General features: G+C 47.1%; 1 protein-coding gene across 1 annotated transcript in view; it reads right to left on the reverse strand.

The window, feature by feature from the left end:
- Positions 1 to 22,128, reverse strand: part of PLEKHA2 (pleckstrin homology domain containing A2) — a 52,388-nt gene that overhangs the window by 24,659 nt on the left and 5,601 nt on the right. The window contains exons 2-4 of the mRNA XM_008072354.1: positions 12,291 to 12,347; positions 3,342 to 3,390; positions 136 to 233 (exon numbers count right to left, since the gene is read on the reverse strand). Of these exons, the coding sequence (XP_008070545.1) occupies positions 136 to 233; positions 3,342 to 3,390; positions 12,291 to 12,347 (204 nt within the window). The remainder of the gene's footprint in view (positions 1 to 135; positions 234 to 3,341; positions 3,391 to 12,290; positions 12,348 to 22,128) is intronic.

The following is a 22,128-nucleotide window of genomic DNA, read 5'->3' on the forward strand; positions in this document are numbered from 1 at the left end:
GGTAGGGGAGAACGGGGTCTGGACCAGGATCCTGGAAGTCCCTGCTGTCCTCTGAGTTTTCCCCAACCCCAAACAGGTTATAGTCTAGGAAGGGGCACGTTCACTACCCCAGAAAGGAGAAGAAACAATACTTACAGTGATCTTGCTGGCTTGGTTCAGGGCTTCAACCCAGTCTTTCAAATCCTTCTGGTCATTGGCTTGAAGAAAATATCGCTGAGATAGGGCATTAATGACTGCAAAAGTCATGGAAAAGAAGGGAAAAATTCCCAGGTCAGAATATGAGCAACACAAGGCTCCGGAAAGTTAAAGTGCTAAAGGCAGTGGGATGGAAGAACCTCACAAAGCAGACCAAGGACCTTCCGTGATGCTGAGTCACCTGCAAGGATATTCAGGAAGCAGCAGCCCACACCTGCTTACTCACCTTTAGAAGCAAGGATTGTCCCATTGGTCACAAGAAGGACACCTGACAACATTAACAGCAGTCTCAATGTGCTGTTCCGCAGTGATAAGCCTGCTGGTCTGATATCAGTATGACTAACTCACAAACCACTATATAGCGATGCTAATAAATTGATGGTCATGATGGCATATATAAAATTTCGAACCCAGTGCTTTGTCCCCCAGACACAACTGGCTTGGACTAGGAGTATTGTCTATGGTTAAGAAGCAGAACAGGCTGGGCGCGGTGACTCACACCTGTAATCCCAGCACTTTGAGAGGCCAAGGTGAGAGGATTGCCTGAGCCCACGGCTTTGATACCAGCCTGGGCAACTTGGCGAGACCTCATCTCTACAATAAATCAAACAATTAGCTGGACATGGTGGTGCACACCTGTAGTTCCAGATACTTGGAAGGCTGAGGCAGAAGGATCACCTGAGCCCAGGAGGTCGAGGCTGTGGTGGCTGTGAGGGTACCATTGCACTCCAGCCTGGGTGACAGAGTGAGACTCTGACTCAAGAAAAAAAAAAGAAGCAGAACAAAGCTTGCCTGAGATCAATCCATGACCTTGGCCTCATTTTTGAATACACCTTTTCTCTGAGTATCCCAGCAGGTCAACAATTTACCTCTAGGTACGTAGGTAGGTAGGTTGATTGATTGATTGATAGAGTGATAGATAGATATTATATAGTATATTTATATTATACGTTATATAAATATACACTTAGATCTGATGACCACAAAATGTGAGAGCCAGATAGCCATGGTATTTGAAAGAACGGGAAGAAAGTGAGCACCAAAGAAGTCTGAACCAATATGAAGTGGGGGGTGAGTGCAGTTCATGAGACTATCTTATTCTCCTAGCATAGGCCTGAACTTTCGGAGGTGACTATCATGGGGTAGATACAGAATTCATCAGTTCATTCATTAATTTTACAGATATTTACTGAGCACCCATTATGCAGCAGGAACCACTCAAGTGCTGAGGATGCCACGGTGACACAATGGAGGATACCCTTGCCTTCCTAAAGCCTTTTTTCAGAACCATCCTGGATACACAACAGAAACTACCTGCTAGCATTTGCGCACAGCACAGTTCTGAGACACACAGTAGGAGCATATCTATTCAAGGACGATTGGTTGAATTCACTGATGATTCCAGACATAAGGTTCCCATGAGTGGCTCTGCTTCCTACACATCTCCCACTCAAAATGTCACTCTTTGGGCAACACAGAGACCCTCAACAAAATACTCCTTCCTTTCTTTTAACTCCTTGCTGACACTGCCTCTTCTCTACCCCCAAGTCTCCACTTTTCCTAAGCACACCGATACTCAACACTAAAATGAGGGTTCACAGAATCCTCTAGCAGACATTTTGCACCTGTCCTGTGGCAACAAGAAAACTGAAATATATGTGTACAATTACTGTCAACTTTTAAAAATAAAATTAAAAGCAAAAGTAAAAAACTGTTTGAGATGATATGATAATTATATTATACATTATGGACTCCAGAATATGTACAATGATTATTTGTCAATTTTGGGGGGGGTCAGGGTCTCACTCTGTCGCCCAAGCTAGAGTGCAGTGGCACAATGACGGCCACCACAACCTTAACTTGCTGGGCTCAGGTGATCCTTCTACCTCAGCCTAATTTTTTTTTTAACTGCAGACACAAGGGCTTGCCATGTTTCCCAGGCTGGTCTCGAACTCCTGGGCTCAGACGATCCTCTTTCCTAAGTCTCCCAAAGTGCTGGCATCACAGGTGGGAGCCACTACATCCGGCCTTGTCAATTTCTTTTTAAGAGACATGGTCTTGTTCTGTCACCAAGGCTGGAGTACAGTGGTATAATCATAACTCACTGCAGCCTCAAACTCCTGGCTCAAGTGATCCTCCAGCCTCAGCCTCCTGAGCAGCTGAGACTATAGGCGTGTACCACCAAACCCAGCTACTATTTTTCAATTTTTAAAAAATTAAAACAAAAAATGTGTGAGATGATGAACATGCTAATTAACCTATATATTATATACTCCATAAATATGTACAATAATTGTCAATTTAACAAAAGTGGCCAGGGCCAGGTGTGGTGGCTTACATCTGTAATCCTAGTACTCTGGGAGGCTGAAGCAGGCAGATTTCTTGAGCCCAGGAGTTCAAAACCAGCCAGGGCAATATAGCAAGACCGATCTCTAAAAAAAAAAAAATTTAAAAATTAGCCGCGCACAATGGCACGAGCCTACAGCTACTCAGAATGCTGAGGTGGAAGGATCACCTGAGCTCAGGAGGCCAAGGCTGCCATGAGCCGTATTGTCATGTTGATGCTGCTGCACGCCAACCTGGGTGACAGAGACCCCAGTTCAGAAAAAAAAAATCATCCAGGAACAGTAGCTCATGTCTATAAACCCAGAGGTTCCAGAGGCAGAGGAGAGTAGATTCCTTGAAGGCAGGGGTTTGTAATCAGCCTGGGCAACTTAGAGAGGTACCCGTCTCTACAAAAATTAAAATTAAAAAATTAGCCAGACATAGTGGTACATGCCTGTAGTCCTCCTAACTTCTTGGGAGACTGAGGCAGGAGGATCGCTTGAACCCAGGAGTTCAAGACCGCAGTGAGCTAGGATCGTGTCGCTGTACTCCAACCTGGGCAACAGAGTAAGACTCTGTCTCTTTAAAAAAAAAAAAAAGGAAAGAATACCCGAAATGTTACTGGTCCCTTGACTTCTATTCTTGTGTTAATAACAATCTTTGTAGGAAGACTAGGGAAAGCAGTATCATTTGACACCCAGGAATGTCACTGTGATTTAAATCACTCATACACACATGGTATAGTCACAAGTGATCACAGGACTGTCTCCATGCAAAAGAGGAAGTTGCTAAGAAGGCCCATCCCCTGGCTCCGTACTTACCAAAGCAAAATGGAGTTTTTGGTTTCTGCTTTGGGGTGGCTATGCTCACCTAAATCAAATAAAAAAATAAAAGAAACATGAATATGTTTCTCACAGTGTTACATATTTTTTATTGTGAAACGTTTTATACCCAGAGTACATTAAATGTGTGTGTACAGTTTTAAAAATAATAACTAAGCGAAAACCTCATATTCATCATCCAGATTAAGAAACAAGCATCATCAGTCCAACTTCTTGGAAGCCTTTGGCGTGCCCCTCCAGCATAGAATCCCCACCCCTCAGAGACAACCACTATCTTGATGTCTGCATTCAATGCATTCATCTCTGTCTTGACAAAACATCTTTAAAAGCCACTGCGTCCTGACAAAATTCTCTCTGACCCCCAAAACCTGTGTTGGCCTCATCCACACTGGCAGAATTCCACTCATCCTTCAACCACCAAACACTCCCTAAACAGTCCTCCCAACTGAAAGCAGAATTGGCAAAAATATGCAGATTCCAGTGTGAGTGTCCCGGAAGACGAGGCAGCAGGCCCCACACTGCATTTAGACACACGCACTGCATTTAGACACACCGCATCCATCACTCGACTGCCTTTCATCTGCCCAGACGGCCTAGCCATGAAAACAAGCACCCTCCGCAAGCCCAGAGAGGGGCTGATGGAATTAGAGGGTGTGCCAGTGGATTAAAGCAATGTGCTTTTGTGTAAAAATTAGAAAATATAGTTACACAAAGGAAAACAATAAAAATTACTCTTAAGGCCGTCATTATTAATATCTTGATGCTAGACTCTCAGATCTTCTCTTTGCATGTTTTACTTATTTTTAAATTAAAAAAAGGGATCATTTTTTTTTAAAGGGAAGGGCGTGAGACAGGGGAAGGACTTTACACCTCCTTGTTGCTTTATTTAATCTTGCTTTTGCAATCCTACCCCTTGCAGGTACATTCCAGAGTATCAGCATAAGTGAGCCCACATCATTCAGATTCAAACACACTAAAAGAATAAAGAAAGCCACTCATATTCCATCATGTGCCCACAAAGATTAGGTGGCTTTTAAAAGGCACTTAGGTGACCTGCTCCAGGGAGCAGGTCTCTATCACTATACCTGGGATCTCTCCTTTTTTTTTTTTTTTTTGAGTCAGAGTCTCACTCTGTCACCCAAGCTGGAGTGCAGTGGCATGCCCACAGCCACCACAGCCTCGAGCTGCTGGGCTCAGGTGTTCCTCCTAACTTTGCCTTCCACGTAGCTGAAACTACAGGCAAGCACCACCACGCCCAGATAATTTTTTTTTTTAATTTATTGTAGAGACGAGGTCTCACCAAATTGCCCAGGCTGGTCTCAAACCCCTGGACTCAGGCAATCCTCTAGTATTGGCCTCCCAAAGTGCTGAGATTACAGGCTTGAGCCACCGCACCCAGCTACCTGGGATCTCTAAGGAGGCAGCCACCTTCCCACCGGACCTAGGCTGGGGACAATTCACATACTGCCATAATCCTCCCCTAGAAATCACTCCCTCGATCCCTTTCCAGCCAAGGGCATTCTTCTACTTGTTCTCACCTGGGGGCTCCAGGCATGGTTCCTGCTTTAATGAGAGGCATATAAGAAGCCAGGACCAGGGCCGGGCGCAGTGACTCATGCCTGTAATCCTAGCAGTTGGGGAGGTGGAGGCAAGAGCATTGCCTGAGTCCTGGTGTTCAAGACCAGCCTGGGCAACTTGGCAAGACGTTGTCTCTACAATAAATCAAAAAATTAGCCAGGTATGGTGGTGTGCACCTGTAGTATCAGCTACTTGGAAGGCTGAGGTGAAGGATCTCCTAAGCCCAACAGGTTAAGCCTGTGGTGGCCATGAACATGCCACTGCACTCTAGCCTGGGTGACAGAGTTAGACTACAACTCAAAAAAAAAAAAAAAAGAAGAAGAAGAAGGCAGGAGCTGAAGAAATTCTTGAGTCAAAATCAAATAACTGAAAATAGAACTACCATTCTACACAGCAATCCCACTACTGGATATCCTACCCAAAGGAAAAAAACCCCATTATAGCCGGGCTCGGTGGCTTAGCCTACACTTTGGGAGGCTTAGGTGAGTGAATTGACTGAAGCCACGGGTGCGAGACCCGCCTGGGCAACTTGGCGAGACCTCATCTCTACAAGAAATCAAAAAATTAGCCGGGCGTGGTAGCACGCGCCTGTAGTTCCGGCTACTTGGAAGGCTGAGGCGAAAGGATCACCGGAGCCCAACAGGTCGAGGCTGCGGTGGCCGGGAGTGGCCACTGCACTCCAGTCTGGACGACAGAGTGAGACTCCAACCAAAAAAAAAAAACACATTATATAAAAAAGATACCTGCACTCATATGTTTATCACAGCACTATTCACAATGGCAAAGTCATGGAAGCAACCTAAGTGTCCATCAACAGATGATTGGATAAAGAAAATGTAGTATATATGCACCATGGAATACTACACAGCCATAAAAAAGAATGAAATCATGTTTTTGCAGCAATATGGATGGTGCTAGAAGTCATTATCCTAAGTGAAATAACCCACAAACAGAAAGCCAAATACCACATGTTCTCACTTATAAGTGCTCAACAATAACATGAACATAAAGATGGAAATAACAGACAATGGGATTCCAAAAAGGGAGGGGGAGGGAATGAGGGTTTTAAAAATTACCTATTGGATACAATGTTCATTATTTGGGTGAAAGGCACACTGGAAGCCCAAATCTCACCGTTACATTATACATCCAGGCAAGAAGCCTGCACAGGTACCCCCCCCGAACCTCAAATTTAAAAGATAAATAAATAACTTGTAAAAAGAAAGTCTCTGGCTGGGCTCAGTGGCTCAGCCTGTAATACTTTGGGAGGCCAAGGTGAGTGGATTGCCTGAGCCTGAGGGTTCGAGACCCACCTGGGCAACTTGGCAAGACCTCATCTCTACAATAAATCAAAAATTAGCTAGGTGTGGTGGCACGCACCTGTAGTTCCAGCTACTTGGAAGGTTGAGGCGGAAGGATCACCGGGGCCCAGCAGGTCGAGGCTGCAGTAGCCAGGAGCAGCCACTGCACTCCAGTCTAAGTGACAGAGTGAGACTCCAACTCAAAAAAAAAAAAGTCTCTTCACCGCTCACAGTATCTGGGGTCTAACAATTAGCCTTTTCGTGGCTCTAAGTTCTTCCTATAGACCTGTCCAGATTCCTTAACCAAAATTAGTATTGCCCCAAATATTCAAATGCGAACGGAGGTAGCAACTTATAAAAGATCAAAAGAAGGACAGGCAGGAGGACAGCCTGGGCTTTGGAGACAGTCTCAAATGACAGGTATCCCAGCTGAGTGACCTTCATTTCCTGTTCTATCAAATAAGGGATAATAATATCATGCTCTCACAGCATCATGAGGGTAAACAAGATAGTGTAGGTGAGACACTTGGTCATCTAGCCACCCAGAATCTGCTCAGTCAGGAGGGACTACTTATAGCTTCCGAACCTCATTTCCTCTAAAAGCCCACTCCACACGCTAACACGGGCAGTGGCCCACCTGAAATGATGGGCAAAATGCTGAGGGCCCACGAGCTTCTGGGGGCCTGCAAAAATGTTTTGAGAACTGAAAAAACTGTCTGGCCTCCCACATACAAAACGAAGACGGCACAGCCAGTGGTAATGAATATTCAGTTAAATGTCTGCATAACAATGTATCAATCTCATTGACAAGCATTTGACTAAATGTGCACAGCACAAGATGTCATGTTAAGCCAACTTCATTAATTTTTCAATGAAGCATTCAAAAAACTGCATTACGTTTGAAAACAATCAGTAGTTCAGAATTTTTCAGTTCAGAAGAATCCTTGCGTATGTGCAAGAAAATTGCCCAGAAATTAGAGCCAAACATAAATTAGATGGGTTACTCATAGCCAAGTCATTCCAGAAGTAAAACGATTAAAATCCTTTCAAATATTTTACAGTCAAACAATTAGATTTAATAAGGGATGTGGGTGTATTCTGATGTGTTTATCATGATGTGGGGTGGAGGCCATAGGGCCTAAGACAGTTCGGGGGGAAAAAAAAATGAAGATTTCAGCAAAGATAAACCCATGTTTATCCTGAGTTCAGACCAGAGGCTACCCAAACTCAGTACGGCCTTAACTCACGGGCGACAGGACACCGGCACTGCAAGACAGTCCAGGCCCTCATGCAGTCTTGTCATGGGTTTCCAACCTCCAAATTCAATCCAAATCAAGTGCTCACCTTTGTCCCGCCTGCACCTGATATACTGACCTGTCAGTGACACATTTTTCATGATGCCCTGAGCATCCACATTCCCATGGGTCCTCATGCCAATAAACTCCTGCTTGTGCTGCCCCTGGTCTCTGCATAATCCTGACCACTGTAGAACTGCCTTGGTCATCCCAGCCCTCAAAAACCCACCTATCTCATGGCTACCCTCCTACTTCCAACTTTAATTTATTCATTCAGGAGGGGCTCAGTGGCTCAGTGGCTCAGCCTGTAATCCCAGCACTTTGGGAGGCCGAGGTAAGCAGATTGCCTGAGCTCACAGGTTTGAGAACAGCCTGGGCAACTTGGTGAGACCTCATCTCTACAATAAATTTTTAAAAATTAGCCGGGCGTGGTAGCGTGTGCCTGTAGTTCTGGCTACTTGAAAGGTTGAGGCAGTAGGATCGCCGGAGCCCAGCAGGTCAACACCGGAGTGGCTGTAAGCATGCCACTGCACTACAGCCTGAGTGATGGAGTGAGACTCCAACTCAAAAAATACATATATTATTCATTTACTTATTTATTTGTTTTTTGTTTTTATTTTTTAGAGACAGGGTCTCGTTCTGTCACGCAAGCTGGAGTGCAGTGGCATGATCATAGCTCACTGCAGCCTCAACTCCTAGGCTCAAGAGATCCTCCTGTCTCAGCCTTCTGAGTAGCTGGGACCGTAAGTGCGGCCATCACATACAGCTAATTTAAAAAAAAAAAAATTTGTGGAGACATGGTCTCACTATGTTGCCAGGCTGTTCTCAAACTCCTGATCTCAAGTGATCCTCCTGCCTCAACCTCCCAAGTAGCTGGATGTATAAGTGCAGCCACCACATCCAGCTAATTTTTTTTTTTTTAGTCAGAGTTTCACTCTGTCACCCAGGCTGAAGTGCAGTGGCACTTGACCTGCTGGGCTCAGGTGATTCTTCTGCCTCAGCCTTCCAAGCATCTGGAACCACAGACACATGCCACTGCGCCCAGCTAATTTTTTTATTTATTGTAAAGACAAGGTCTCACCAAGTTGTCCAGGCTGGTCTCAAACTCCTGGACTCAGGCAATCCTTTCCCCTAATTTTTTAATTTTTTTTTTTTTGGTCGAGACAAGGTCTCGCTGTGTTGCCCAGGCTGATCTCAAACTCTTGGCCTCAAGCGATCTTCCTGCCTCAGCCTCCATAACTGGAATTACAGGCATGAGCCACCATGCATGGACTACTTCTAGCTGTAGAATGACATAAAAAAGCTGGGCACTCTGAGACTTTCTCTGGCTTATTAGGAAAATTGTTCTTTCTCTGAAAAACTCATATATATCACTGATTGGAGAGAACACCACTGGCTGATAATTTTCATTCTGTTTGGATAACAAATACTTCCCTGTGACCACAAAATATTAGCCAGCCTATACTGTGAGAATGCTACCATGTGCTTCCTATGGGACTGGAGCCTTCACAGAGATTGTCTGGCTTTCTGTTTGTTTTCCTATGTTTATCTGGTTTTCCGTCAGAAGGTGTGTGTGAGTGTGTGCCTGCACATCTACCACTGGCCTGAGGCCTCACAGCTTACCATAAGGGGATGATTCGGCAAAGCAACTCATTGCTGAATTAACAGGATCGGTTCTAGTTCTGCCCTGACTGGTTCATGGCAAGGGCAAAACCCTCCATGTCTCTGATCAGCTTTCCAACTAGTAAAGCCAGAATAAAAATACAAGCCCCTTCTTATAGTCACAGGATGGCAAAGGGGGAAAATGAAAGTATTTCTACCTGTTGCTGTGCCACACAGAGAGCGGCCATGGAGGGGATCTTACTTATGACAGAGAAGTGGCCTTGGCCTCTCGCGGACACCCATCATTTTGGAGGCAGGAGGAGTCACCCCACACTAGACCACCTCCCAATGCCCGCCGGGGATCATGCCATGCTGTGACAGCTCCTCAGACATGGTGAAGGCAAGGCACCCAGGATGCTCGTGAAAGAGCGTGGGGCAGTGGGCGAGGGCACTGAAGTGCAGCCATCTGCACGCCTGAGGCGGCCACAGCTGAGAAGCTGTACAACCATGGGGGATGGATGGGTCTGCGAACACCCCTGCAGCTGGAGGAGGTCAGGGCAGGGAGTGGGCACGGGTCCCTGGAGAGTGACGCAGATGGGGCAGCTCCACAGCTCTACAGACTCTCGGGAACTCGCTCTTATCAGATCAAACACAGACCACAGGAGCAGCAAGCTCAGCAGTGGCTGGGCACAGCAAGGGCCAGCCCCACCCCGTCTGCCCTTGGCCGGAAGGGGAGCTGGGGCCTCTCTGACAGAGCTAGCAGCAGCAAAACAAGGTCTTGTAGCGCTGGAGCGGCCCTACCCAAGTGCCTGCGGTGACCTTCGGCACGAGGCAGCATCAGGAGCAGGGAATAGAAGCCACACGCACAGAAGGACTGAAGGACTTCTGAGTTGGGGCCTCTGGACCAGCATCATGGAGTCAGGGAGCCCCCCAAGATGATAGGCAAAGTCAGGGTGTTTACACACATCTATATGTCCACCTGAGCAAGGAGTTCATGCTTTTCATCTGACTCAGAAGGATCCATGACCAAACCCACCCCGATTCTTCCCGATAGATAACTGAGACCAAGGCCCTGGAAAAATGGGACACAGCTGGGCCTGGGACAGTGGGGCGGGGGCTGGCTGTGCAGAGATGGCTGGAATAGGAGGGTGGCTGGGGTCAAAGGGCAGCTTTAATTATTTTCTAGTTTGCCCAAGAACTGGTTCTGTTGCCGTGGATGTCTGGGGTGACAGGAGCAGATCATGCCCTTTCATCTCTGCCTGATCGAAGGGCCACATGCCGATCCCTCGGGTCATAGCAGGGGAGCACACCCTAAACAGAGAGCCCTTGTGTGCACCGAGGCTGTCTGGCACAGTAGTAAGTGCTTTCCCTTGGAAAAGAATAATTCCCGGGAAGGGAATTCCTAAAGGTTAACAAGACATATTCTGGAATGCTGAACTGGATTCCAGCACCATGGCTGTTTTTCTGGGAAAACCCCTGTTTTCTGGCATGGGTCAGGTAGGAGTTAAAGGCTCTCAGCCCTGAGTAACCTGACCCGGTGGCAGCTGTGGGTTTTGCAAAATGCCCACCCAGGCCTGCCTCTCTCAGGAAGGGCTAAAAGGCAGGTCATCCTTTTTAAATGCCTCCAAGCTGAGAATTCTAAAAACCCTCATCTGAGCTGCATTTATAAATCATGATTCAGCGGGAGATTGTATTCACTCTTCCCCACAAAAAAAAAAAAAAAACAAACCCAAAACGTCTTCCCAAACCCTCTCAAACAGTAGAGGGTTTCAGTTTTCATGAACTATTACGGTGTACTCTGCTCCCACCTCTCTCAATTCTCTGTCTCCGAATCTCCTGAAGAAATGACCTCAGCCAGTGGGGGGGCACAGGCCCAAGTCCCCTGCGGGTCTGGCCTGGGGAGGCAGCCACATTTCTCCCCACAAGGCATGCACAAATTGCCCACAGCTGTGCTAGCAACGCTGTACTTTAAGAGGCCCTTCCCCCTTCCCCTGAGGTCATCATCTCTCTCTCTAATCGGCCCTGATGCTGCCCTGTGTCTTCTGCCTTTGTGCAGAGCGGTGTGGGCCAGACTCTGCCTGCAGCCCACATGCCCAGGGTCAGCCTGTGCCTCCGGCTAAGAGTGGCCTCTCTTCCCAAGGTCCTGGAACTCCCTCCAGACTCATCTCCTGACTAGCAGAGGTGGAGGGCTCCCAGAGCATGTTACAAGATGGAACCGGTGGCCACTGAGTTCAGGGGCTCCCAAGGTCGCAAGCCCCCGAGGATGGGAGGGGGCAGGCAAGGCAGCAGAGGCCCCCGTGAGGCCTCGAGTGAGGGGGTGCAGGGAGAGCAGGACTTCCGAAACCTCAGAGCTGGCTGGATGCCACCTGGCTCTCCTCACTGTACAAAGAGTTCCTCTTTCTGGGGAGGCTCTAAATCCCCGGCTTTTTATCACTGCTGCATCACGGGTCAGCAGCAGGGCCTGCTCTAGGGAGGGGCCACTGAAAGAAGCTGAATTCAGCAGTTACACATGGGCATCATTAATCAGCCTCCACCCCCAGTTTCAGCCCGGGAGAGGGGCGGCCCCTTCTATGCAGACTGGACTAGTGGGTGGCCTGACAGCTGCATGCCAGACTCCCCAGCAGTTATGTGGCTGCTGAGTGTCTTCTGGGCTCATCTGAGTAGCTTCTCTGGGCCTTCTTAGCTTTCTTAGTTATCCTGTTTAGGTAACTGACACGCTTCCAGGGAAGCCCCAACACTTTCTGAGCAGCTCCTGTTAACTGCAGCCTTCAGAAAAGCCTTTACAGTTCCTGGATTTGGGGGTGGTGGTTTCTGTGTTTCTTTTTGTCCCAATGTGAAAAAAAAGGTCATGCCTCCCTTATCCCCAAGCTCAACCACCATCTACACCTCCTTTGCGGGCGCTGGGAGCATTTCAGACATGTGTCCGAGGAGTAAGAGGCTGTAGGCTCACTCTCCAAGAACTTGATGGCCACTACAGCCACCCCAGTCAGCAACTGGACTTCCACAGGCCATGTTTGGGGTAAGGGGGGCATTTTAGCACCCATTTACAATGTCCCCTGACATTAATGCCTAAAGGAGCTGACACCTCCTTTTACATAGATACTAAACTGACTTAGAGTACATGAATTCCCAGAGTTCTAGGCCAACATTACCTTCGAGATGTAGGTCAGCTTCAAAGCTCCAACAGCTCCTGCCCCAATTGCCAGGTTCTGAAAGACACATGTTTTTCCGTTTCAGAAGGATGCTATGTGAGACCATGGAAACAGCACCCAGAGACAGAAGGCCAAGATTCTAGCTCTGTTTATGCCACTTTCCAGCCTGGCAACCTAGAGCAAGTCCCTTAACCATTCTGTAACTCACATTCCTCACCTATAAAACAGTGATGATAATTCCTGGATGTCAATTCAGGCTTCCTGAAATAAAACCTGTAATATTAACATTACCCCAGTCTTATTTATTATGGAGGGGTGTTCTAGTAAAAGTGTGTGCTCGGTCAGTGGCTCACACCTGTAATCCCAGCACTTTGGGAGGGCAAGGCATGAGAACTGCTTAAGCCCAGGAGTTTGAGACCTGGGTCACATAGTGAGACTTCGTCTCTACAAAAAAATTAAAAAATTAGCTGACAGTGGTGGTGTGCACCTGTCAGCTACTCAGGATGCTGAGGTAGAAGGATCACCTGAGCCCAGGAGGTCGGGGCTGCAGTAAGCCAGGGTCATGCCACTGCACTGCAGCCTAGACAAGAGAAAGATCCTGATGCAAGAAAAAAAAAAAGCATGTATTCCACTGTGAACAAGTTCCTTAACACCTGAACCTCAGTTTTCCCTTATACAAAAATAGAAATAATAATAAATAGTAGTACCTGCTTCATAAGACAGTTGTGAGGATGAGGGCACGGTGGTTCACGCCTGTAATCCCACAACTTTGGGAGGCGGAGGTAAGACGACGGCCTGAGCCTGGGGGTTCAAGACCAGCCTGAGCAACTTGGCAAGACCTCATCTCTACAATAAATTAAAAAATTAGCTGGGTGTGGTAGCACATGCCTATAGTTCCAGCTACTTGGAAGGCTGAGGCTGAAGGATTGCCTGAGCCCAGCATGTTGAGGCTGCGACGGCTATGAGCCTGCCACTGCACTCCAGCGTGGGTGACAGAGTGAGACTCTGACTCAAAAAAAGGAGCACCTGGAATTGCCCCTGTCTTGAGAACACTCTCAACAAATGTTAGCTATTATATTTTTTGTGCCCTGAGATCTCATTGACTTTGTCCTTTGTCCTGTTTTACGCCGTTCAAAATTATTTTCATAATTCATAGAATACAAACCCACACGGTATAGAAATTTTTTAAAAGTAATAATGTAACTGTTCAACCTACTTCTCAGGACTGTTTTGAGTACCAAACAGAATGATGCCTATACTCTAGGAAACAGAATGATGCCTATACTCCAGGAAACACTGAGTATAATATGACAACAGCAAAAAACTCACAGGCACCATGTCTAGTGACCTCGGCATAACCTCTTTGGCTTTCTAATTTCTCCACTGTGGGGGATCAAGCAATGAAGACAAAGCAATGAAGACACAGGGCAGTCATATAGCAAAGTAACAGTCAAAAGCAGAAACCACAGCTGTGGAGTGATATGGAAAACCCACTCCCCCATGAACTCTGTCTGTAGCTCCTGGTGACCTCTTAAACTGTTGCCTAAAGTCTCAAAGAAAAGCTTTTGAAGCCCCCATGACCTGGTCTCATCTCCAAGCAACACAAGAAAGTGAATCTTGGGTAATGGAAATTTAGTAAACATACCTAAGGGTTAGCAGTGAAATGACCCATCATCCCAGGCCTTACGAGATGTGTCAGGCGGCAAGGAAGAGTCCTTCGAGCCCTAGTTCTCTAAATTCACATAAATCATTTGAAGCAAACTCAAGCAAGAAAATGGATGGGGATGATACTTCAAAAAAAGAATTCTCAGAACCCTATAATCTAGGAATGGGAGGCCTAGAAAGGATGCTGGACTCCCTGACCCTCCCCTTGCAAACAAGGTGGCAAGGCTAAAAAGCTGCTTTTGAATAGATTAGCACTTGAACTGTGGATGATCTGATTATACTTTTAATTACACATTTTTTCCAGCTACACAGCAACTGTTTTTTCTTTAAGGTAGGGAAAAACAGGTCTTGAGCCCCTAAATCAAAGCCCACATAGGAGCCACAGCTCCCCAAAGGGCATGAGTGGCTGACACTGCCCTAGAGGGGCATGCAAACTGCTCTGCCACCCTGGCAGTCTCAGTGCTGCCCAGCATGCGTTGGCTGGAAGAGCTATGTCTGCCTTCTTATAGCCAAGGGGCTCCGGGGACACAGGGAGCCCCAATCCCTGCTGGGAACTGAGCATCTGCCCCCACTCCCACCCCATTTTGCAGTTTCCGGAAACCCTAAGGTCACTTAATTGGTGGCAGAGGCTGAGCCAAAGTGCAGGTCTCCCGACTTCCAAACCAGTGCCCTGGCAGCAGCATGGTGTAATTTTAAAAGCTTGAGCTGTTGGAATTCTAGCTGTGACATTAATGCTCCATGACCGTAGGCAAGTGTCTTTACCTATAAAATGGAGATAATGAGCCCATTCCACAGGGTGGTGGGGAGATACACGGGCGCATTCCCATCCCACAACGCTAACTACGAGTCACAAAGTCCAAGCTGGGGCTGCTCTTGCACAACTCCCTCTCCTCACCCCAAAACACAGCCTGGAGCGTCAGGAGTGAATTCCAAGTGATGAAGTGGGATTTGGGGAACCGTCCAACACTGACCCTAATGTAAGGACAGAAGTGAACTGATCAGATTTCAACTGCTCCATCCCCTCCATCCCTGAGGGCTGCTTGGCCCTCCCTCTGTCCAGCAGCCCTGGCAGCTCTCCCAGTTTAGACAGAAAGACACAGCAGAGCTCTGCTTTCCCTCTTGGGGCAAGGGTGGGGGTCCTCACCCCTTCACCCACGCCCTACCCACAGTCTACTCCTGGGCTCAAATGTACCTCCTCTCCACCAGGAGAAGCCGGAAAACATGACGAATGTCTGAAAAGGCTGCTTCCCCACCACCTTCCTCCCCACCCAGGGGAAATGCATGACACGGGAGAAAACAGCCCCAGGATCCCTGAGGCTTGATCCAAAGTGATGCTCAGTGTCCACTCCAGTTACTGGACCTAGAAGATTCATGGTGACAGCTGGCTGCCAGGGTGGCACTCCAACAGCCCCAGGCAGGCACTTCCTGACCAGTAAAGAAGGTGCCAGCACACCCAAACTCAGGACCTTTGTAGCCAAGCATAAGGGTAGGAACACCAAGAAACAACATCTAGGAAGGAGAAGCTATCAGAGCTGGGGAGAGAAGCCCACCCAAGTTGCCTCCCCTGATTGGGCTTATCTAGGAAAAGGACAAACCCAAGACCCTCCTTCACAAAGTCGTCTCCACCTACTATAGCCTCTTTGAGCTCTCCTCTCTCCAAATCCATGTACACAGATCCCTGTCCAACTTTGACACACACCAGAATCTTCTGGGGAGCTTGTTTCAAAATCCCAAACTCAAGCTTCACCCACAAAACACTGAATCAGAATTAAGTGGAATGTGATCAGAACAAGTGCATTTTTTAAATGCCCCCAAGCAATCCCTAAATAGGCCCAAGTTTAAGAATGGCTCATCTAGAGGACAAAATCACGCCTTGGAATATATTTTTCTGGGAGTTTCAATCTCTTCTTACTAGATGGTAAACACATGGAAGACATGAATAGAATATTACTGCTTTACATAGTGGATGCCTCAATGTTTAAATGAAAACAATATTTACATGTGGTATTAAGTTCCCAAGTCAGTCTATAAAAGCCTGCTAAGTTAATAAATCACTGAAAGATCAGTGCAGCTCCGTCCACCACTGGCAAGCCACATTTCTTTGGGAAGATGTCTCCCAGATTCCCACGTGGATGTCACTTTAGTTCGCATCCCCATGACCTGCGCAGGGCCCCTGTGAGACAGGAGTCAGAATGGGGTGGAAGAGGCAGGAAAGGACTGAGCCCCAATGAAAAAGGGCTCAAGGTCTTGGAGACAGAGCATTGAGGAATGGGCTATGGGCAGAGGGACAGGAAGCACTGAGATGGGGATATCTGAGTGGAGACAGAGGTTGGTGGGAGTAAGGTTCAAGAAGGCTGCTATATGTGAACCACTTGGGGAGATTGTTAATACATGAATACCCATGCTTTTAATACACAGTTTTAACTGGTCTGGGATAGCCCTCAGGCACCTGTATATTTTTAGAGTTCCCAGGTGATTCCACTGCACTGCCAGGTTGGCAGCTGTGACTGCAGGCACCAGCTGGCCCTGCTGACTCCGCCCTGGAGACACAGCAGCTGGTGAGAGAAAAGGCTATGCCAGCTGGAAGCCCAGAGTGACCCCAGCAGCAGAGAGAGAGGAGGAAGGAAGGGCAGGAGGGGACAGGGAGAGGGAGACAACCGGGCTGTGTGTGGCTGGTAGCCATCCCACTTGAGGACGTCTGTAGGTCAGGAGCGGCCTGTATATTTTTTGAACTTCTAAACTTTCTGGAACCATATAGGGCATGGGGCAGGTTCCTGTTAAATGATGGACAGCTCTATGATGACACTGCCAATACCTTGTTTTTTGCTCAAGAGCTCTGCTGTCCCTAAGGGCCTTGAAGGAGCTCGCTCCTGGTGAGGGGAAAGTACATGGTTTATTCTTTTCCACTACCATGGAGGGAGCTGAAGTGGCCCTACAAAGATACGGCACGCCTCTCATGGTAAGTCTTTTTCTAGTCTTGTTGAAGGAGAAAATTGCATGCATTTTACTTCTCCCTTTTACCCATTCTATCCATTCTACGTCTGCTCTCTTTCTCCTCTCCTAGTGTGAGTGGCACAGCACAGAAATGACCAGAAGATCCAACTACAGATCCATAACCTCATAGGCTGTCAACACTAACAGGGCCTGCTGTTACCTCTTCATTCAACACGTGAGTCCTCACAGACTCAATTGGGGAAGTGGTTACCTCAAGAGCCAGGTGAAGACGAGCCTCGGCAACTTGGCGAGACCTCATCTCTACAATAAATAAAAAATTAGCCAGGTGTGGTAGCGTGCACCTGTAGTTCCAGCTACTTGGAAGGCTGTGGAAGGATCACCAGAGCCCAGCAAGTCAAAGCTAGAGTGGCTGTGAGTGTGCCATGGCACTCCAGCCTGGGAGACAGAGTGAGAATCTAACAAAAAAAAAGGAAGAAGAAACTAGCCAGGCATGGTGGCTCATGCCTGTAATCCCAGCACTTTGGGAGGCAGATGTGAGAGGACTGCCTGAGCTCAGGGGTTCGAGACCAGCCTGAGCAACTCAAAAAATCAGCCAGGCATGGTGGCATATGCCTGTGGTACCAACTACTTGAATGGCTGAGGCAGAAGGATCACCTGAGCCTAGCAGGTCAAGGCTGCTGTGGCACTCCAGCGTGGGTGACAGAGTGAGACCCCAACTCAAAAAAGAAGAAGAAAAAAAGAAAGGAAGAACTGACATATATGTAGAAACTACGATGTACCAGGTGCACTGCTGGGTACTTTCACACTGTTGCCTAATCCTAACAATCCCATCTGACAGATGAAGAACCTACGGTTTGAGCCGGAGAGGGAACTTGCCCAAGGTCACACAGGTAGCAAGTAGTCAAGCCAGGATTCAAACCCAACCCTTCCTGCTTCCCAAATCCCATGCTCTTTCCTCCAGGCCACACACCTCTCAGGAGACATTATCTAAGAGCTGACTATCAATGAAAGGTAAATACAAGAGCAGGACCGGCAGGGTTACACCAAGAGGCCCAATGTGGTTGCCCAAGCTGGGCAGGGCAGGAACTAGTCCAACTGGCTCTTGGGTGCCAAACATCCGAAGACCAAGGATTCAGAGAGTGGAAAGGAGGAAGGAGGGAGAGATGCTGGTGCCTCTGAGCTTCTCTGACAGCCCCTGAGAGCCTTGCAGTCTGTCAAAGCCAGCTAATGGGGGAAGGAAGAGGGCATGAGCCCGACATGGCTGCCTCCCAGAACAGCTCAGCCATCAAAAGCCAAGGACATTCAGGCTCCCAGGAAAGAACCTGCCTCAGGAGCACGTGTGGCTGACCTGGAGAGGAGGAGCGTAACTGCTTCTGCCCACAGTCCAAAGCCCTCAGCCTGGCATGAGAAAACAGCCAGAGGAGAGTGACCAAGCTACTTCCAGACTCAGAATGACCCAGGCAGTGGCTTTACCTGCTGCCCTGGTGTCCCCTCTCCCCTGTAGGCCCACTTGCTGATACTAACTTGGAGAAACATGAAATGCTGATAGCTACTCTCCCCATTCTCCAGTTCATAACACATATTTACTCTTTCCTTCACGAGAAATCAATTCAATATCATTGGCTACTGTGTGGGTTTAATATTTTCATTACCCGGATGTCGATTTGTTGCTGATACCTGCCAGCACCTGCTTTAGACAGGGCAAGCTTTAAGTCTCTCAGTCACCACCTCCCCCACTCCCCTCATTTCCCTCCTCCAGCCCTGGTAACAGAGACTTAAAGACCAGGTTGAAGGCCTGAGTTCCAGATAACTTCTGGAAGAATTTGGGCCCCAAGACTCTGACTATTGGCCACCTGAACATTCCTAAAGCCTTAACCTCTATCAGCCAACTCCCTCACCTCTTTATTCAACTCAGGATGTCACTTCCCCTCCACCCTCTCATCGGTTCTCCTCCCACCTTCCCCATCTCTGTTGGTGGTCCCACCCCTACCTGTCAACCAGGTACTAAACAGTTGATGATTCCTCCTGAGTATGGCCTTTAAACCCATCCCTTCCTCTCACTCCCACCATCCCTACATATCAGGAAGCTCTGTGACAAATTCCCAGCTGTCATCTCTAGCTCCAGCTCTCTCCACCTCCCCAGGCAGCCTGACAGCCCAGCCAGAACAAACTTCCTTTTTATTTTTTCAGTCGGAATCTCACTCTGTGGCCCAGGCTAGAGAGCTGTGACACACTCATGGCCACCACAGCCTCGACCTGCTAGGCGCTGGCAATCCTTCCGCCTCAGCTTTACAAGTAGCTGGAACCACAGGCATGTGCCACCATGCCCAGCTAATTTTTTTATGATTATTATTTACTGTAGAAACGAGGTCTCGCCATATTGCTCAGGCTGGTCTCAAACCCATAGGCTCAGGCAATCCACTCACCTCAGCCTCCCAAAGTGCTGGGATTACAGGATTGAGCCACTGTGCCCGCCTCAGAACAAACTTTCTTAACAAAAAACATCTCTGCAGCACTTTGGAATTCATCAAAGCACTTTCACAAGCATTATTTGATTTAATCTTCACAGCAACGATATCACAGGTAGAGATAGCTGGTATCATTACCGTGTGTCAAAGATGAGTACAGGAAGCTCAAAAACTGGAAGTCTCCTCAATTGATATATTCACCATTATCGCCCTGTGCTCTGCTGACATAACTAATAAAAATGGACTCTGAAGCAAAATCTAATATGCAGCCCTTCTCCCAGACACACAATAGCCTCTTTTCCACATTTCAATAATATAAAATGGCATTATTTTGTATATCATTAGATACATAAATACATAAAGTGAGGTATACAATAGACATATTAAACAAAGATTAAAATCTAAAGCAAAATATAAGGCCAACATAATCAAATACAAGGTGTAAGAAAATCTAGACTCACAAAACCTCTGCTATGTTTTATAGTTTCTATCTCTTTAGCTGCTTGGACTTTAATACTGTGTAGTGCTAACTCTTAACACAATTGCACCGCGACTCCCAGTCCTATTGTCCATTTTCAAAAGAATGTTAATTTACTAGCTCTTGGCATTTTGAAAAGTTTAAGCTTATGATGCAAATATCTTTTCAGTTCTCCTGGATTGCAGCCAAACTTTGCTTATGGAGGTTTCAAGTAATTTAAAAAAAAAAAAAAAAAGTTCACCTAGCCTTCAAGACAACAGTACTGGCCGGGTGCTGTGGCTCATGTTAATCCCAGCACTTTGGGAGGCCAAGATAAGAGGATTGCCTAAGCCTGCGGGTTTGAGACCAGCCTGGGCAATTGAGCAAGACCTCATCTCTACAATAAATCAAAAAATTAGCCGGCATTTGGAAGGCTGAGCTGAATCACCTGAGCCCAGCAAATCGAGCTGTGGTGACCGGGAACACGCCACTGCCCTCCAGCCTGGGTGAAAGAGTGAAACTCTGACTCAAAAAAAACACAACAGTACTGTCCATTACATTATATATGTTAATATACTCTCCTCTCGCTACTTTCAGATTTTTTAAAAAAATAATAACTATAAAAGCAAAGGGCTTTCATTGGAATCTCAGCATTACCGGGAGAGATAAAAATCTTTTTGGATATTATAATAATCCATGATTCACATCTTGGCCTTTAGAAAGCAAAAGCATCTAGATATTGTTTGGAAAAAGAGGGAAAAAAAAAAACATTGTACAGAGTAAATTTGACAAGAACAGCAACCTAGTGCAATATTGTTTTCATGCTTCTGTGTGCTCTTTGTTTGGGGCCATATAATTTGGTCTTGCAATTACTTAGCCAAGTGGACCATAGAGAGGTCTGAACATAAGTGCTGCTCTGTGAGTAAAACACAGTTACTCTCAGGTCGCTATCATAGAGGAGAGGAGTGCTAATTAAGGGAGCTCATCTCCTCTATCATGACAGGGACCATCGTTAAGCTAAAATACAAGTGCTAATGCCATAATATCACAGCAACATTTTAAGGAAAATCCAATCAATGTTTGTTTCTATTCAAGAATCATTTGCATGCAAGATGAGTAAGTTCTAGGGAGAGATTTGCTGTACAACATTGTGCCTGTAGTCTACAATATCACGTTGTGCACTTAAAAATGTGTTAGTTGGCCAGATACGGTGGCTCAAGCCTGTAATCTCAGCACTTTGGGAGGCTGAGGCGAGAGGATTGCCTAAGCTCAGGGGATCAAGACCAGCCTGGGCAACTTGGTGAGACTTTGTTTCTACAATAAATCAAAAAATAAGCTGGGTGTGGTAGCACACACCTATAGTTACAGCTACTTGGAAGGCTGAGGCAGAAGAATCGCCTGAGCCCAGCAGGTCAAGGCTACGGTGGCTGTGAGCATGCCACTGCACTCCAGCCTGGGCAGCAGAATGAGACCCCAAACCCTCTCTCCCAAAAAAGTGTTAGAAAGGTAGATCTCGCCGGGCTCAGTGGCTGAGCCTGTAATACCGTGCCTTTGGGAGGCTGAGGTGAGTGGATTGCCTGAGCCCGCGGGTTCGAGACCCGCCTGGGCAGCGAGACCCCATCTTCACAATAAATCAAAAAAAAATCAGCCAGGCGTGGTAGCGCGGGCCTGTAGTTCCAGCTACTCGGAAGGCTGAGGCGGAAGGATCGCCGGAGCCCAGCAGGTCGAGGCTGCGGTGGCCGGGACGGCCACTGCACTCCAGTCTGGGTGACAGAGTGAGACTCCAACTCAAAAAAAAAAAAAGGTAGATCTCGTGTTAAAGGTTCTTACTACATTAAAAAGAGTTGTATGCAATCCTAACTTGTACCCTACAACTTTAAAATAAAATAAAATTTTTTAAAAAGTTATTTGTGTGTTTGATATTGTCAGCACATCGATTTTTAAATGCATCAGTGGCCATAACCAATAATATTGAAACTCTCCATTTATAAGGGTGCTATTTAGTGATTAGGTTTTGTCCTATATCAGTTTAGTGTCACCACTGCCTGTAAAAGACTTGATTCCTTACTTGACCACATCAACTCTAAATGCTGCCAGACTTTCAAGTCTGTGCCTGCTGCATGCTATGTTCTGATCCCTAAAATCCCCCACCCTATGCCCTGCTAGTAGACATTGCCACCGGCCTCCCCAGTCCCCTCCATCTCTTTTTGTTGTTTTGTTATGCCTTCAATAGCCAGCATCTACAGCTGTGCTTCGGAGGACTGTCTCCAGGCTGCTGGAAGCCATTTTACCC

The sequence above is a fragment of the Carlito syrichta genome, unplaced genomic scaffold (assembly GCF_000164805.1).
Source record: "Carlito syrichta isolate Samal-C Ts95f unplaced genomic scaffold, Tarsius_syrichta-2.0.1 Scaffold315142, whole genome shotgun sequence".
Lineage (NCBI taxonomy): Eukaryota > Metazoa > Chordata > Mammalia > Primates > Tarsiidae > Carlito > Carlito syrichta.